Here is a 17,462-nt window from a genome sequence, read left to right as displayed (position 1 = left end):
AGGCAAGCTGGAGCCTATCCCAGCTGACTACGGGCGAAAGGCGGGGTACACCCTGGACAAGTCGCCAGGTCATCACAGGGCTGACACATAGACACAGACAACCATTCACACTCGCGGTCAATTTAGAGTCACCAGTTAACCTAACCTGCATGTCTTTGGACTGTTGGGGAAACCGGAGCACCCGGAGGAAACCCATGCGGACACGGGGAGAACATGCAAACTCCACACAGAAAGGCCCTCGCCGGCCCCGGGGCTCGAACCCGGACCTTCTTGCTGTGAGGTGACAGCGCTAACCACTACACCACCGTGTCGCCCCTGTCACAAATCATGTGTTATAAAAAGGCTCTGTGATGTCAGAAAACATGGATCTGACATGGGCTTCCATTTACCTTCAATGTTGTTTTATTAATATAACATTAGTAGCATATAAGATCGTATAAAAAAGGCCAGCCATCTTGAAGTGTTGCAAGCAAGGAAGGAAGGAAGGAACCGTTGTAGACTGGTTATCATCTAGTTGGAGATATTATGTGCCCATGTTGGTTGTTGTTCTGAAAGTATTGCTTGCCTTTGGTTAACAAGCTAATCTTACGCAAGATCTGTAGGAATGCATCCAAATTGTTATGTATAATGTTGTGTGAGTTAATGAAGGGGGCGGCGCGGTGGTGTAGTGGTTAGTACTGTCGCCTCACAGCAAGAAGGTTCTGGGTTCGAGTCCAGTGGCCTTTCTGTGTGGAGTTTGCATGTTCTCGCCGTGTCTGCATGGGTTTCTTCCAGGTGCTCCGGTTTCCCCGACAGTCCAAAGACATGCAGGTTAGGTTAACTGGTGACTCTAAATTGACCGTAGGTGTGAATGTGAGTGTGAATGGTTGCGTGTCTGTATGTGTCAGCCCTGTGATGATCTGCCGACTTGTCCAGGGTGTACCCTGCCTCTCGCCCATAGTCAGCTGGGATAGGCTCCAGCTTGCCCGCGACTACACGTTTCAACTGAGACGTTAACTGTTTAATTTACCTTGCTGTCGGATTGCGTACGTCGTCAATCATTTAAGTCAAGTAACTGAATATGTATACAACTTCCTGCCTGTGGCTTTTGGTTTATGACAATTTTACCTGATAATCCTGGAAAACCAGTGGCCTATGCTACGGCTGAGAAATTTCAGATGTCGTTTTGACTTGTTTTCACACATCTTGGCTAATCTGCAGTGGTGAAGTGTTTCATGAGGTGGTCAGACAATGCTGAATGGGTTCCTGGATATGAGTAAACACTTTAGCTCCTTGGTCGAGGTCTAAAACTTCCTCAGTGTCATAACAGGAAGGCACATAGAGTTAAAATTTGAGGTTACATTTAGGTTTTTAATAAAGCGGACAGCTTCTAAGGTTCTGCACTTCACAGGTGGACAAAATCTTCGAAGTCACTTCAATTTGTACAGAATAAGCAAGAGAATCTATGTTTACACAGTTAAAGCCAATATCTTTACTTAAGTGAATGCAGAATACAAATTTGTACAACAATCCCTAGCATAATATCTTAGTCATTCAATAAAAAGTTCACTAGAATATTTATTGTATAATGAAGATAAAACAACACATTCAAGGGAAATAGAATGCAGATTAGCTTAAATTTTTCTCTTGATTCTTTTTTTTTTTCATCTAAAACATTTCATTTCATTCATGGCAACAAAGTCCAGCTTGTGCCGCCAAACGGTTTGAGCGTCCAAACCGCAAACAGCTTCTTGAATTGAACTAGTAACTACAAACAATTACCAAATACATAGTTCTGTTTTTAGAAAAAGCCATAAAGCAAAGCAGTGTACTCTTGCACAGCAAAGTGAAGTTCTCTACAAATTGTTTTCCTCCTGAAACCCTTCTTTTCACATTCAGTTCATTTTGTGATGTCGTAAGCAGCACTCAGACCAAGATGAGCAACTTCCTCTCTTTAGATTTCCTATGTATTTCTTGTATGTGTCTGCTGGGGGATTGATAGACACATTGGCACTTTGTCCAGCTTTGTTTTTTTTTTTTTTTAACATTGGGAATGAAATTAATGTTGATGAGAACTATCATGCACAATTTAGAACTCTTTGGATTAAAGCTCTAACTGTGCACATGAGGAAAAACTCCCTGATTCCTAATCTAGCTTTTGTGCGCGTGTGTGTGTGTGTGTGTTTTTATGTGTATGTGCGTGTCAGTGTAAGTGCCCTGCATATCATTACTCCACAGTGCGGTTTACAGCACTGCAATGGCGTTATTGCATTATTGCTTATCTACCCTGAAAGGCATTAATTGCGGTAACACATTAGTGATAGACATCATCAAAACAGACTCCTAATGAACTTTTTCGAAACTTTGCTTTTCAGCCAAACTTGTGCCCACGCTAACGCAGGGAAAGCTATTGACACCAGGGTCTGCATTAAGGTTACTCAGCATGAAATGGCTTTCTGTGGTACTTATAAAGTAGCCAATAAAATAGTGTGCCTTCTTAATATACAAGCACTTAAGGGTTGAAGGTTAACAGTCATTTTCTCAACTGTGCACATACAGACGATGCTGTTCATCAGCAAGGAAATGTCTTGAATGGGCAGATGATAATAACCAATTATAATTCTAAATCCTAACCTTGTGAATGCTGTGTGAATGAGCCTGTGTGCTGGGCTGTGTGTACAGAGACTGCATAGATTAACATCAGCTTATTGCCAGCTGCTATGGTGCCTGTTAGGGCAGAGAGGTATCTAAAAAGGGGACGAGAGCACACAAAGTGGAGGAAATAGATAGCAAATTTAAAGAGAGCAAGCCTTTTTTTTTTTTGCCAAACCTGACTGTACAAACATGTGCAATCCAGCAGAGAGATTGGTTTTGCATTGTCTAGCATTTGAACTGTCTTTTTGCTGCTGAATCCCCTGATGCTTCTTCCACCTGAAGGGGGCAGTGAGGTGCGAGGCAGGCGAAAGAAGCATGGACGAAAGAGCCTCAGTGTGGAGAGATAGATGCGAAAACGGAGAGTCGCGCACACACACACACACACACACGCGCACACACAACAACAACAGAGCGTCTGGCGCTTCCAGAGTGGCCTCCCTCAGTCTGGAGAGGATCAATAGTCTAGCGAGCCAATTCACCAAACGAAAATGGGAAGTGTGTTCTGTACATAGTATGTATGTTTTAGGTTATAGTATTTACAATACGTCGATAATAACGGGGGCATTAAGTGACTTCGATGAAGGGTTCCATCGACAGGAGTTAAGAGTATCAATCAAATTTGACCAACTAAAGGTGGGATCGGTTTAAATTGTGATGCAAGTCAGTTAAAAAAAAAAAAATCTATTGAGAGAAGAAGATGTGTGTCACTAATCGGCATTCGAAAGGTCTTGAGGCTTGAAATGAATCCTTGGTTGTGAAAGTAGGCAGTGTGTTCAGCAGCCTTGGCCAACCCCTCCCACAATGTGTACAGTAAAGGGGGGAAAAAAAAAAGCTTTCCTTAATGTTACAGTAATCCTTTTACAAAAACAAAAATAGAGGAAAAAAAAAAAAAAGAGAGACAGTGGCGTTTCAAACTTACAGCACTGTTACAATTTCTTAAGGACAGACATTTACCATTATTAATGGGAAAGCGACCCATAAAACATCCTTCTTTCAAATAAAAACACTTTGATTATTAATAGCAATAATAAGTCAGATTCAAAGAAAGTACAGTATAGTTAACAAAATAGTAAATATTAACCAGTGAATACTCTACTTATTAAGGATCTCGCCTTGTAAACCTGGCAGTAATCCACAAAAATATACTTTTTTTTTTTTCTTCAATCCAGTGAAAGTACAATACATACGTACTTACACTGACGGTGATATATATTAAAGTTGCTATATACATAACAAAAGCAAAAGGTTTGGCTCAAATCTTTAATTTACAAACAGAACACTGAGTGTTCATGGCTTTAGATATCGGTTTCAAGATCTGGTTTGTTTGTTTTTTCATAGTTTGTAACAAAATACATTACAACAGAACTAAGAGGAAATGAATAGTGAAAGAGAAATGAGAATTTTCAAACCAAAACTTGAGCTAACAAACATACTTTGGCTTTTTTTTTTTTTAACCATTGTTTGAGGTGTATTTTAATTTAGGACTCTTGTCTCCAGTTCAACTGGGCTACTGTTTAACTTATTTTTCATTCTTAAAAAAAAAAAAAAAAAAAAAGTTGTGTTTCAACAACAACAACAAAAAAAGCACGAACATAAGTGGATCGTCTTCCTATGTTAAACAGTATAAGTGTGATCTCATTTTAGTCATGAACCTCCCTTTGTAAACCAAAAGCTTTTGAAACATGGTCAATCCTGAATACGTTAACATGTTTGTAAGTGTGTATAAAGTCAGATTAATAAGGAGGCCAGCTGGTGAGAGCCTGCAAACAGCCTAAACTTGCTCTGGTTGTGCGCAACCCTGCAAATTCAACAGCAAAAAACAGCTACTACAAGTGCCAGACCAGACTACATTATCCTGAAACATCTCCACACACCTTTCGTTTTTCTTTAAATGTTGGACTTTCGCTAAACCTGAACTGCTTAAAGTACCTGATAACGACTGTTCGAAGTACAGTAACCATGCCAGTCTGAAGAGCTGATTTCTCTCTCACCACTCAGTTGCACCATTAATTCTGATATGTCAGGACAGCTGAAATTTCCTTCCGTGTGCCCGCCTCCTTCCAAAACAAGTCAAATTAACATCGTTGAATAATAACGGCTATTACCCAACTTGAATTTCAATATGCTGGGATAGCGTGAATTTTCTTTGCCACACCCACAGCCTTCCTGAACAAAAATATGACGTTAAATAATTAAAAATAAAAATGTATAATAATAATAATAATAATAATAATAATAATAATAACAACAACAATAATAATAATGGCCCTCCCTGCTTCTGGCCTCTCTCTCTCTCTCTCTCTCTCCCCCCTATGTGGCCTGTTTTGCCCTCCCTGGTCATTTTATGTTACCCAGGAGTCCATGCGCATGCGTTTGACAGAGGGGCTGTGGCGCTCATCGGCTCCAGGTGCGAGGGTTCGGCTCAGGCCGATCGGCGGCGAGTGGAAATCGGCGCGCGGGTCCTCGCGGTCGCTGCCGTCATACGAGGAGCATGAGGAGCTCAGGCTGTCCACCGGTGAGCGGCCCATGTCGGGACGGCTGGAGGAGGGAGGCTGCTGCTGTGGGAATCCGGACGGAGTGACGCGCTCACGTGGAGGTGAGATGGGCTCTGACTTGATGGTGAGGTTGGGGCTGGTGTTAATGGACTGGTTGGAGCCTTGAGGTAAATGACCACCACCCCTGAGAAAGGACACGATGAAAATATTAACTATCTGGATGACAAGAAGGTGCAAACACACACACATATATGTGCACACCTGTATGAAGGGACTTACACTTTGAGACGAAGCGTGACATAAATTCCATGTTGAAAATTTTGCTGCCAACATGTACAGTCGAGCCGGAAAGTCTGCACACCCCTTTCACCTTCTCCACGTTTTATTACATTACACACTTATTCTACAATAGACTGAGTTCATTTTATTGTCACAAAATTCTACACAAAATAGCCCACAATGACAAAGTGAACGCAGGTTTTTAGAAAATATGCCATTTTATTTAACTGACAAAAATAAGTTATTCAGGGGTTACATATCTGTACACACCCTTAGCCTAATACTTGGTTGATGCACCTTCGGCAGCAATTACAGCTTCAAAGCGTCTTGGGAAAGAAGCTACGAGCTTGGCACACTTGTTTCTGGACATTTTTGCCCGTTCCTCTTGGCGTATCCTTGCAAGCTCCGTCAGGTTGGATGGGGAGCATCGGTACACAGCCATTTTCAGCTCCTTCCACAGATGTTCAATTGGATTCAGGTCTGGGCTCTGGCTGGGCCACTCAAGGACATTCACAGACTTTCTCCGAAACCACTCCTTTGTTCTCTTGGCTGTGTGCTTCGGGTCGTTATCATGCTGGAAGGTAAACCTTCGCCCCAGTCTGAGGTCCAGAATGCTCTGGAGCAGGTTTTCTTCAAGGATCTCGGTGTACTTAGCTGCATTCATCTTTCCCTCCATCAGGACTAGTCGCCCTGTTCCCGCTGCTGAAAAACATCCCCACATCATGATGCTGCCACCGCCATGCTTCACTGTAGGGATGGCATTAGCCAGGTGATGAGCGGTGCCTGGTTTCCTCCAGATGTGACACTTGATATTCAGGCCAAAAAGTTCAATTTTGGTTTCATCAGACCAGAGACTCTTATTTCTCATGGTTTGAGAGTCCTCTAGGTGCCTTTTGGCAAACTCCAAGCGGGCTGTCATGTGCCTTTTACTAAGGAGTGGCTTCCGTTTGGCCACTTTACCATAAAGGCCTGATTTGTGGAGTGCTGCCTGGATGGTTGATCTTCTGAAAGGTTCTCCCATCTCCACAAGGATACGCTGGAGCTCTGTCAGAGTGACCCTCGGGTTCTTGCTCACCTCCCTGGCCAAGGCCCGTCTTCCCCGATCTCTCAGTTTGGCCGGGCGGCCAGGTCTAGGAAGATTCTTGGTGGTTCCAAACTTCTTCCATTTACAAATGATTGTGGCCGCTGTAAATCTGCAGTAATTTTTCTGTGCCCTTCTCCAGATCTATGCCTCAACACAATCCTGTTTCTGAGGTCTGCAGATAATTCCTTTGACCCCATGGCTTGGAGTTTGCTCTGACATGCACTGTCAACTGTGGGACCTTATATAGGCAGGTGTTGGCAAGCCCCAGTCATGTCCAAGCAATTGAATTTACCACAGGTGGACTCCAATTACGTTGTAGAAACATCTCAAGCAGTATCAGTGGAAACAAAATGCACCTCCGCTCACTTTTGGGTGTCATATCAAAGGGTGTGCACACTTCCGTACATATGATATTTTACATTTAGATTTTTAATAAATTAGCACAAATGTCTAAAAACCTGCTTTCACTTTGTCATTATGGGCTAGTTTGTGTAGAATTTTGTGACAAAAAAATGAACTCAATCTATTGTAGAATAAGTCTGTAATGTAATAAAACGTGGAGAAGGTGAAAGGGGTGTGCAGACTTTCCGGCTCGACTGTATATGTGACCTTATGACAGCTTGTAGGCTTGTGTGTGTGTGTGTGTTTCTACACAATGTCTGTGTTACTCACACCAGTGAGCTGAGAGCTGCATGGCCCAGTTGGTGCTGTTGCCATGCCGACATGGAGCCCAGCGAGAGCCCTGGAGAACCGAAACCTTGCAGCGAGGAAAGCTCAGCGCTGCTCAGGGAATATTCTAGAACAACACAACATGGGTCACGAGTGAGCACAACACACGCCTCCGCACCTCAGGAGAAAACACATCACACTCCTCTGCATCTCAGAAGAGCACACACCTCACACACCTACACACCTCAGAGAACATTCTGGGTGCAGCAGATGAGTGCATGGACATTACTGTCACTTTACAACATCATTTTCTCATCGCTGCTCGTCAGTCAGCACTTAATTATGATTCTCATAGCCGGTACATCATGTACAGTCGCAGTCGAAAGTGTGGACACACCTCCTCATTCATAGGTTTTTGTTCTGTGTTTTGGATTTCCTACACCGTGGAACAATAACGAACACATCAAAACTACAAAATAACATCTGGAACATGGATGGAATGATGCGGTAAACCAAAAAAAAAAAAAAAGTGCTCAAAACAAACTAGGTTTCACATTTTAGATTCTTCAAAGTAGCCACCATTTACCTTGATGACCAGCTTCATGCGGTCGTCACCTGGAATGCTTTTCAATTAACAGGCGTGCCTCGTCAAAAGCTAATTAGTGCAATTTCTTGCCTTCTTACCGCGTTTGAGATCAAACAGTAAATAATAATAATACAGTAAATAGCCCTATTCCACAACTGTATGTCAAGGACCACTGAACTAAGTAAAGAGAAACGACATCCATCATTACTTTAAGGCATGAAGTGTCTTTTAATTAATAAAAATAAAGAAAATCATCGAATTAGAAGGTGTGTCGAAGCTTTTAAAGGGTACTGTGTGTGTGACTGATGGTGCTATGCCCTTTCACAGTAATAATTATGAGTCTGAATGTCAGTGAATGAAATATGCCTCCGTGATTGTGTGTGCGTAAGCTCACCGGTGTTGTAGGCGGTTGGCATGCCGGAGTACACCAGGCCTTGTGGTGGTAGACTCGGGGTGGTGACGGACACCACGGGTGTGGCAAGAGGCTGGGTTGTCTGGGAGCTGCTTATCCTCTGAGTGTTCTGCACACACACACACCCCTCTGTATTTCAAGATCATGACTTGTGATATGAAGAAAAAATAACTGTTAAATTAAGATTTCAACTGCTTGTTCCTGACTGCCACTGCTGAGCTTTATGTGTTTCAGTCTGAATGGATTGGAGCAGACTTCTACAATATAGGCTATCTACAGGCAGGAGATTTTTTTTACCACTAGCGCCCTATCAGCAGTGTCTAACGACACAACTAGCTAACACATGTCTTCGCAATTAAAAAAAAAAAAAAAGTGTCAACATCTCAAGCGATATTTGTATGGACTTTTCCCCCCCCCGCCACAGTGAGGCGCTGTAGCTTCATCAAAATAATCCAATCCACTGTCTTGCTGGGATCAGTACAATTCACCAGCCAGCTTGTGTTCATCAGGACAACAGGGTCATGCTCCACATTAAAGGTGTGATCAAACAGTTCATCTCTACCCTACCGGACATTAAAAACATGTCGCGAAATTAGCCGATCCTTTCAATAAAACTTGCGCTGCTTCAATATTTCTTGTACTCTTGCCTTTATCTTGCATTTTGCCACGCCAAAATCATCGGCACCTCTACTCAGGATCTTGTACCAAGTCGGAAAACGCCACAGTGATCTCAGACCAGAAGAACACACTCACTCATCGACAGGATTAGTCATGGGGCATTTTCAAAGTATACGTTTTTTTTGTTTGTTTTTTTAGCCAGGGATGATTAAATTTAAAGTAAATATGGGGAAGATTCCTTTCAAGCTTTTACCTTGAATTCCCCCAAGTGCTTTATCCAGTGTCAAAACAAACCATTTGTCTGGTGTGTTTAAGGTAATGCAGTGATTTGTTGTAAATACAGCTCAGTGTGGTGACAAGCATGCAATGCAAGCATTCCCTCACTCCTGGAATTCGTGTTCATGCAGTTTGCACACACACACACACACACACACACACACACACACACACACGCACACACGTTTGTCTCACGATCCTTGTAAGGACCTTCCATTGACATAATTATTAATGCAGTTAATTAATGCTGTGTCTGCACCTCAACCAAACCCTAACCTTAATAATGAATAGGAAACTTTTTGGATCTTTTATTTATAAGTTTTTTGTTTAATTTAAAAAAAAAAAGACAATTTTCTTGTAGGGACCATCCAAATGTCCCCACAAGGTTGAAATTGTCAGATTTTATTATAATTGTGGGCACATTTGAACCTCAGTTGGATATAAAAAAGGAACACTCTGTCTCTTTCTCTCTCACACACACACACTTGTATTTCTATCATTGTAGGATATTTCCACTGCCTATCTGTAATCACCGCTTAATAATGCTTGGCCTACATTGACCCCAAACTCTATATTTAAATTCTTTTGGCCCTTTAATTCTTTTTGTAACCTATTTTGCTCAGTGAGGCTTGCCAAATGTCCCCACAATGTCAAAACATTCACAGATTCTTTCATTGTGGGGACAATTAGTCCTCATAAAGACATCTTTCTCTCTCTGTCTCTCTCTCTCTCTCGCGCTCGCTCGCTCACACACACCAAACCACACACATTTCGAAAGAGCGCAGGAATAATAAACGGTCAATGATTTCACGTTTCAGAATTTTGCTTCTTTCAAGCTGAGCTGCTGAATATTTTCACATTAATGCAAGACTTCAAAGTGGTATAAAAGTGAACAAAGGTTAGCGTGTTTCTCAAAAAAAGTCATTATTCGACAATATATTCATACAAAAGTTAGGGTGAGAAATTATTCTGTTTGAACAAATGACTCGCTGAATATGCATGTAAAAGACCTATAGGCATCTCTAAAGGAGTCATGCACATTATCATGGCTCTGTTAATATCTTACTATCGTTTTGCATAAACTTCTGTTCTTTTTTGGATGGACGAAAGGGGGGAGGAAAAAAAAAAAAAAACACAGCTAGCTGTGGTTGGCCTCTCCCTTTGACGGGATGACATCATTCTGGCCTGTGCTCTATCTTTGTATGACATCATCCCAAATGAAGTAACCAGACTCTAGAAAAGGAAGAAAACTCTCTGGAGAACAAAAACTGGACAAACTGGAGAGTTACATGTAAATACTGAACTTATTGATTGATGGAGTCTCGGGGATATTTATTTTCCTGTGCGTGAGCTCACACACACCCACACACACAACGAATATGTGTGTGTGTGTCTGTGTGTGTGAGTGAGTGAAAGAGAGAGAGAGAGACCTTGTGTGTGTGGTAGTTGGTACTTTCAAGCTTATCCTGACCAGACAGAAGAACTCATGCAGTGTGAGTGAGAGACACAAACAAGCTCAAACCAGACTGTCTTTGCACAGCACACTGGTAACCACATCCAGAATTCAGCTTAGCCAGGTTTAACCGGCATCTGGCTCAAGCAAGTGCACTCATATTAGTCATGTCTTTTTTTTTTTTAAAGCGATAATGTGCTAGTTTAAAAAGTGAGGGCTGAAATTCTTCATCCAGGCAAACTGTGCAACTCACCAACTCCATCTCCTCCTCCTCTGACTGTTCCAAACAGAAAAAAAACAACAAAACAAAAACAATGCAGGACTGGATCAGTGTAGAACCGAGCGCAACACCCACTACAAATTAAGCACATCACAGCATGGGTTTTCTACAACCCCCATCCCCCCCCCACCACCACCATTTTAGAACCTTTTAGAATAAGGCTACATCCACACGACAACGGCAACGAGATATTTTTTTTTTAAATATCGCGTCCACATGGGCAACGGATCAGTAAAATATCAGGTCCATATGGCAACGCAACGCTTGCTGAAAACGATGCAATACACATGCCACACCTCTACGTGCGCTGTAAGACGGTCCCATCGGAGACACCAGAACAATAGAAGAAGTAGACGCATGCGCATAAACCCCTTCTTCTGTAGCATCAGCCACAAAGTTTTGATTATTAATCAGTAGCGTAAAACGAAAGACGCGGAAAGAGGAATGAATGGGGGTAGATGGAAGCCGGTACGCCAACATTCTGATATCCTCCAGAATTCTTTAATGGTCCGGAATAAATTGAATGCTACACGTTGATGGATTACTTTGTTCTTCTACGCCCTTTTTGAGGAATGTATTGTCGGACTTAAATCAACATCTGAAGAGGTGAGATCGCTCCTTTTTTTTTTTTCCTATTTTTGCTGGCGGGATTGTTTTTGTTTTTGGAAAGCGCACGGGCGGTGCGCGGTTTGGTTATACTCAGTACTTCTGCAGTGTTTGGACTAAAGACTCTGCCCTAAGGGCTATTCTCTCTCTCTCTCTCTCACTCTCTCTCTCTCACTTTGCACCATTACACAATAAATATCTCATCTCATTATCTCTAGCCGCTTTATCCTTCTACAGGGTCGCAGGCAAGCTGGAGCCTATCCCAGCTGACTACGGGCGAAAGGCGGGGTACACCCTGGACAAGTCGCCAGGTCATCACAGGGCTGACACATAGACACAGACAACCATTCACACTCACATTCACACCTACGGTCAATTTAGAGTCACCAGTTAACCTAACCTGCATGTCTTTGGACTGTGGGGGAAACCAGAGCACCTGGAGGAAACCCACGCGGACACGGGGAGAACATGCAAACTCCGCACAGAAAGGCCCTCGCCGGCCCCGGGGCTTGAACCCAGGACCTTCTTGCTGTGAGGCGACACAATAAATATTCACAGTGAAAATATTTTGTAAGCGCATTTCATGAACCAAGTTAAAGGATTTGTTGACAACTCACATCGGGTTTGTTACACTTCTACCCGGCGTGAAGCACTGACAGTCATGTGGTTGTGACGTCATCGTAAACAAATCCGTTCTACTCATCCAGATGACTTCGCAACGGCGCCATTGCCAGATTTTTCCACTCTGGAACCCGTTCTCAAAAGATTTCGTTTTGGGGCACCCAAAACGTCGGTGCCGTGTGGACGCCAGGCCGAAACGATAAACAATTTTATCAGATTCACCTGAATCCGTTGCCGTGTGGACAGGGCCTAAATCAATCAATCAATCAATCCAGTGAACAATAAACAATCAGAGGTGGACGGTAACGAAATACATTTACTTGAGTACTGTACTTAAAGTGCATATCCTGGACCAATTTCGTTTTTTGTTTTTTTTATATGAAAGAATGTCCCTTTACACCCTCATCCAGAAGGGTAATTTTGCACAAGGCCATCTGTCTACAGCAAAAAAAAATAAAAGAACAAAACGCGTCTGGAAAAATCCCAAGGGAGTCTGGAGCCAGATTCGTGACGTCACCTGCGGAAGCGCCAGCAGGCTGCGCGAGCTTTGCACGGTTTCAGTGCACAGCCTGTGTAGACCAAGCGCTCCCATTTCTCTCTCATTGTCCGGTCTTTTGGGAAACGATGAGTGCTAATCCCATCAAGATTGGTGTTGCTACACCCTCCTACGATACGTCTGTTAACCATTTTAATAATTACGCGATAACGTTGAAGAAATTTGCAGAAAACCACCAGGTCGTTTTCTCATAAACAAACCAGCGCTGACGTAGGATTCAGAGGGAGGCGTCCCGCACGCGACGTCACGAAAATCAACATTTGCCCGGAAATCCAAATGCCAAGTTTTTTCAGAGGCGGACCAATTCGCCTCAAATGGCTTGATTTCAACTGAATTATTCTGGTATTGCGCAAGGTAAAAAAAAATTGCACAAAATGCAAAATGTGACAGATATTTGACCAAAGTTTAATATAAAATAGGAGAATTACATTGATCTCGCTCCTGAATTTACCCATGATGCGCACTTTAAGTACACTTTGAGTATCTGTACTTTACTTGAGTATTTTGGAAACTTATGACTTTAACTTCACTACATTTGAAAGACGAATATCGTACTTTTCACTCCGCTACATTTCTATCGAGGTCCTTGTTACTCATTATGATGAAGCAGCTTTGAAAGTGGATGGTTTTTCTTTTATTTTCTAAAACGTGATTTTTTTTTTCGCAGGTGACGCTGAAACAGCCCATCAGTAATCACTAGGGTCACGTCACATCCATAGACTGTATAAAATTAAGTTCAATGATTTCTCAGCAGCATTAATTGAACACGATCAGTTGATGGCCGAATGGAAGGAGGCGGTTCTTCTAGGGAACGCAAGCACTCAAGGCCCATGAACCCATGTTTCAGTTTTCTGAAAGGATTAAAGATTCGTTTCGTTTTAAATCTTTGCTTTGTTTGCTGAAAACGAACCACATCACGGCCTACAAAAACTCGCCGTCCAACCTGCGGAAGCATATTGAGGGATGTAAACGTTTTATTCCAAGAGAAAGCTTGCAATGAAGTTGTCTGTGCTTTTAGCGCTAGCGATAACGTTGCAATAGCTATGCAGTCTGGTTAGTCAAATGACTTTCTATGGATTTACCCGCCAAGTTGCCGTAGCCTTGTCCGTGGCTAACGTTTACACATAGCTAGTTAACTTGGACGCTGTTAGTTAGCATGTAAAAATGGAGTTACGCTAACATGAATAACACTAACTTATCTGAAGTCCTTTCAGAAATATGTTTGAGCATAATCTTGCCAAAAATAATGTAGAAATCTTTCTTTTCTCATAGCATTAGCTACCCAATATGATTTCGAGTTTGAAAAGAGTTTGCTAGGATGTCAGATGGAGTTTCACTGACTAGCTAGCTTAACGTTAAACCACCATGATGGCACAGCATGCGTTCATTTTGTGAATTCACATTTCTGTCTTTGGTAACGGCATTAAGTTTTGTAAGTGTTGTGGCAATAATACGATGCGTTGACAGAAAATGTACTGTTAATACTTAAGTATTTTTAAAAGCTTCAGGACTTTAACTTAAATAAAAATTTGACTGAACAACTTTCACTTGTATCGGAGTAACGTTTGACCAGTGGGATCTGTACTTTGACTAAAGTAATGAAATTGGGTACGTTGTCCACCTCTGCAAACAATCGAAATGCGACTGAAGCTACCTGTAGCTACCTTCACTTTTCTGTCTTTGGTAACGGCGTTAGGTTTTGTAAGCGTTGTGGCAATAATACAACAATGTGCTGACAGAAAATGTACTTTTAATACTTAAGTATTTTTAAAAGCAAGTACTTCAGGACTTTAACTTACACTACCGTTCAAAAGTTTGGGGTCACTTTGAAATGTCCTTATTTTTGAAAGAAAAGCACTGTTCTTTTCAATGAAGATCACTTTAAACTAATCAGAAATCCACTCTATACATTGCTAATGTGCTAAATGACTATTCTAGCTGCAAATGTCTGGTTTTTGGTGCAATATCTCCATAGGTGTATAGAGGCCCATTTCCAGCAACTCTCACTCCAGTGTTCTAATGGTACAATGTGTTTGCTCATTGCCTCAGAAGGCTAATGGATGATTAGAAAACCCTTGTACAATCATGTTAGCACAGCTGAAAACAGTTGAGCTCTTTAGAGAAGCTATAAAACTGACCTTCCTTTGAGCAGATTGAGTTTCTGGAGCATCACATTTGTGGGGTCGATTAAATGCTCAAAATGGCCAGAAAAATGTCTCGACTATATTTTCTATTCATTTTACAACTTATGGTGGTAAATAAAAGTGTGACTTTTCATGGAAAACACAAAATTGTCTGGGTGACCCCAAACTTTTGAACGGTAGTGTAAGTAAAAATTTGACTGGACAACTTTCACTTGTATCGGAGTAACATTTGACCAGTGGGATCTGTACTTTGACTAAAGTAATGAAATCGGGTACGTTGTTCACCTCGGCAAACAATCGAAATGCGACTGAAGCTACCTGTAGCTACCTTCACTTTTCTGTCTTTGGTAACTATTCTTTAAATTCGTTTCTTAAGACACGTATTTTTTTGTATGTTACCTCGTTTGTTGACAGTTTCGGCGAACACTTCCGCCTTCTTCAAAACAGTCACCAGATGTCGAGTGGTGACGTGCCTTATCAGCTGATGTTACTCTATGGAGGCGTGAACGTCCCGCCCAATTTGACAGGTAGTCCACGCCTCCTGCTGTCAGGTCGCTGCCCCAGGACTGCGCTCCAGGTGTGTGACAGCGCGTACGCTCCCTCATCCCGGTTCATCGTCCTCTGCGCCCGCTTTCGTATCTCCACTGCCTCTAAAATCCAACGCTGGTATCTATTCTCTTCAGCGCGAATGACTCTGGCCTCTTCCCAATTCATAATATGATTTTGTCGTTTGCAGTGATCTGAAATGGCTGATTTTAAGTTTTCTTGGTTTGCTTTTTCTTTTTCGGATCTTGTGAGTCTTTTTGTTGTTTCTTTTTCACATTCTAATTGGTGTTCTTTCCTGCGAAAAATTGGGCGGGACGTTCACGCCTCCATAGAGTAACATCGGCTGATAAGGCACGTCACCACTCGACGTCTGGTGACTGTTTTGAAGAAGGCTCGCCGAAACTGTCAACAAACGAGGTAACATACAAAAAAAATACGTGTCTTAAGAAACGAATTTAAAGAATAGTTATAATAATCAGACATAATGAATTTTCACTACATGTCTTTGGTAACGGCGTTAGGTTTTGTAAGCGTTGTGGCAATAATACAATGATGCGCTGACAGAAAATGTACTTTTAATACTTAAGTATTTTTAAAAGCAAGTACTTCAGGACTTAAGTAAAAAAATTTGACTGGACAACTTTCACTTGTATCAGAGTAACATTTGACCAGTGGGATCTGTACTTTGACTAAAGTAATGAAGTCGGGTACTTTGTCCACCTCGGCAAACAATTGAAATGCGACTGAAGCTACCTGTAACGTCGTCCACCGGTCAAACGAACTGCACTCGAGTCAAATTTGTCACTGCTGCTTACAGCTCACTGCACTTTCAGTTTGGTTGTGTATAAGAGCCATATAAATGAAAAGAAGCCCACTTAGCTTATAGCTGCTTTAACTGGTATACAGCGCTGTAGGAGAGCTGGTCTTGAAATGCTCAGGGAATGCTCTCAGGGACTTGACCTCACTACTAAGATGTGCTTTTATGTGAGACTCGTCAGTAACTCATCAGTATGGTGGCTAGTGAACCCGAAAACTACATGAAATCCTTCTTCTCCTTTCTACATCCCTCCACTTACATTAGCAGAGCTTAGTGGGAGGGAGGGAAAAGTAGCACCACAGGGGAGTAACGAAATGCCCTGGGGCTGAGGACGTACTGTAGTAATCCTGCAGAAAAGTGATGGCTGATCAAATTAGCAGCTAAACAGCTTTGGTTTAACATGCGCGAATACTGCTATTACAAGTACTCTATCCAAAGTTTGATAATTAAGCGGAGAAGATTTAGCGCAGAGTGTTAAAGGTGTAAAACTATGCGTGGCGGCACAAAGTGAGGTGTGCATTAGGACAGATGTTTATTATTTCGATTTAGTCGCACGCTACTTTTCGTCTTTCGACCGTGCCAAATAGTCCGAAACTGCACAAGTGGCGTCACCTTAGAAATGAGGACTGTTCATGAGAAGCAGAGCCAAAGAAACAGACAAGAGATCGGTCTTTACTTGCTGTCAGGGAGGAGATACGGCTGTAGCTGGTCTTCCATGTGTGTCCAGGCCACAAGTGTCTTAACACTCAATCAATAACTTTGAGGAGACACGACAAGGGCGACAAGATATTAGATATTATCTGGCTCGCACTCTGGGCTTCTGATTAAGCCTTCATCCTCACTCTGTCACACTAGGGATGTGATTAATTTAATGCCATTATATCCTAATGACAGGCTGTCTGCAGGGCACGCCGCCTGCCCCTGCATTAGCCTGTCTGTCTGAAGCAACACAGGGGGAGTCCTCAATCCTTACACACACACACACACGCACGCACGCACAAACTCTTAACCACTTAATCCACCACGCTGTTAATATCACCAGCCTGGAATGTAGATTCTATTTTGATTCATATACAAACCCCACGACTTCCAGATGCTGGAAAGCAAAAAACACACATACTCCCATTTTAGACGGAGCAGCCGACGCATGAGAACGATCCTAGGTAACCTTGGCGATTATTTCCCAAACAACTCCATACCGAGTGGCACGCGATGCTGAAACAAGCCCATCGTGAGCCAATTCTGGAAAGCGCTTTCTTTTTTTTTTTCTTCTTTTTTTTTCCCCCATTTTCTTTTTACCTACGCAGTGATTTATGAAGGCGACAGGCTCGCATTGCCTCAGGTGTTGAATGTGGTCTGAACTGTCAGGGCCTTAATTATAATCAT

The 17,462-nt window shown here is 42.3% G+C and overlaps 1 protein-coding gene across 8 annotated transcripts in view; it reads right to left on the bottom strand.

Moving 5' to 3' along the window:
* Nucleotides 1-1,329: 1,329 nt before the first annotated feature.
* The window catches only part of mef2aa (myocyte enhancer factor 2aa), a 221,383-nt gene continuing 205,250 nt past the window's right edge, over nucleotides 1,330-17,462 (bottom strand). For 6 of the 8 annotated variants that reach the window (XM_060923983.1, XM_060923984.1, XM_060923989.1 and 3 more), the window contains 4 exons: nucleotides 10,760-10,783; nucleotides 8,142-8,268; nucleotides 7,165-7,288; nucleotides 1,330-5,313 (listed from right to left, as the gene is read on the bottom strand). In XM_060923983.1, coding sequence (XP_060779966.1) covers nucleotides 4,977-5,313; nucleotides 7,165-7,288; nucleotides 8,142-8,268; nucleotides 10,760-10,783 — 612 coding nt within the window. In that variant the 3' untranslated portion in view covers nucleotides 1,330-4,976. The remainder of the gene's footprint in view (nucleotides 5,314-7,164; nucleotides 7,289-8,141; nucleotides 8,269-10,759; nucleotides 10,784-17,462) is intronic. The other 2 variants (XM_060923988.1, XM_060923987.1) reach the window with 1 other exon arrangement.

This window comes from Neoarius graeffei, chromosome 6 (assembly GCF_027579695.1).
Source record: "Neoarius graeffei isolate fNeoGra1 chromosome 6, fNeoGra1.pri, whole genome shotgun sequence".
Lineage (NCBI taxonomy): Eukaryota > Metazoa > Chordata > Actinopteri > Siluriformes > Ariidae > Neoarius > Neoarius graeffei.
Note: the sequence above shows the minus strand (reverse complement) of the source record. Positions and strands in the feature narration are given on the sequence as shown.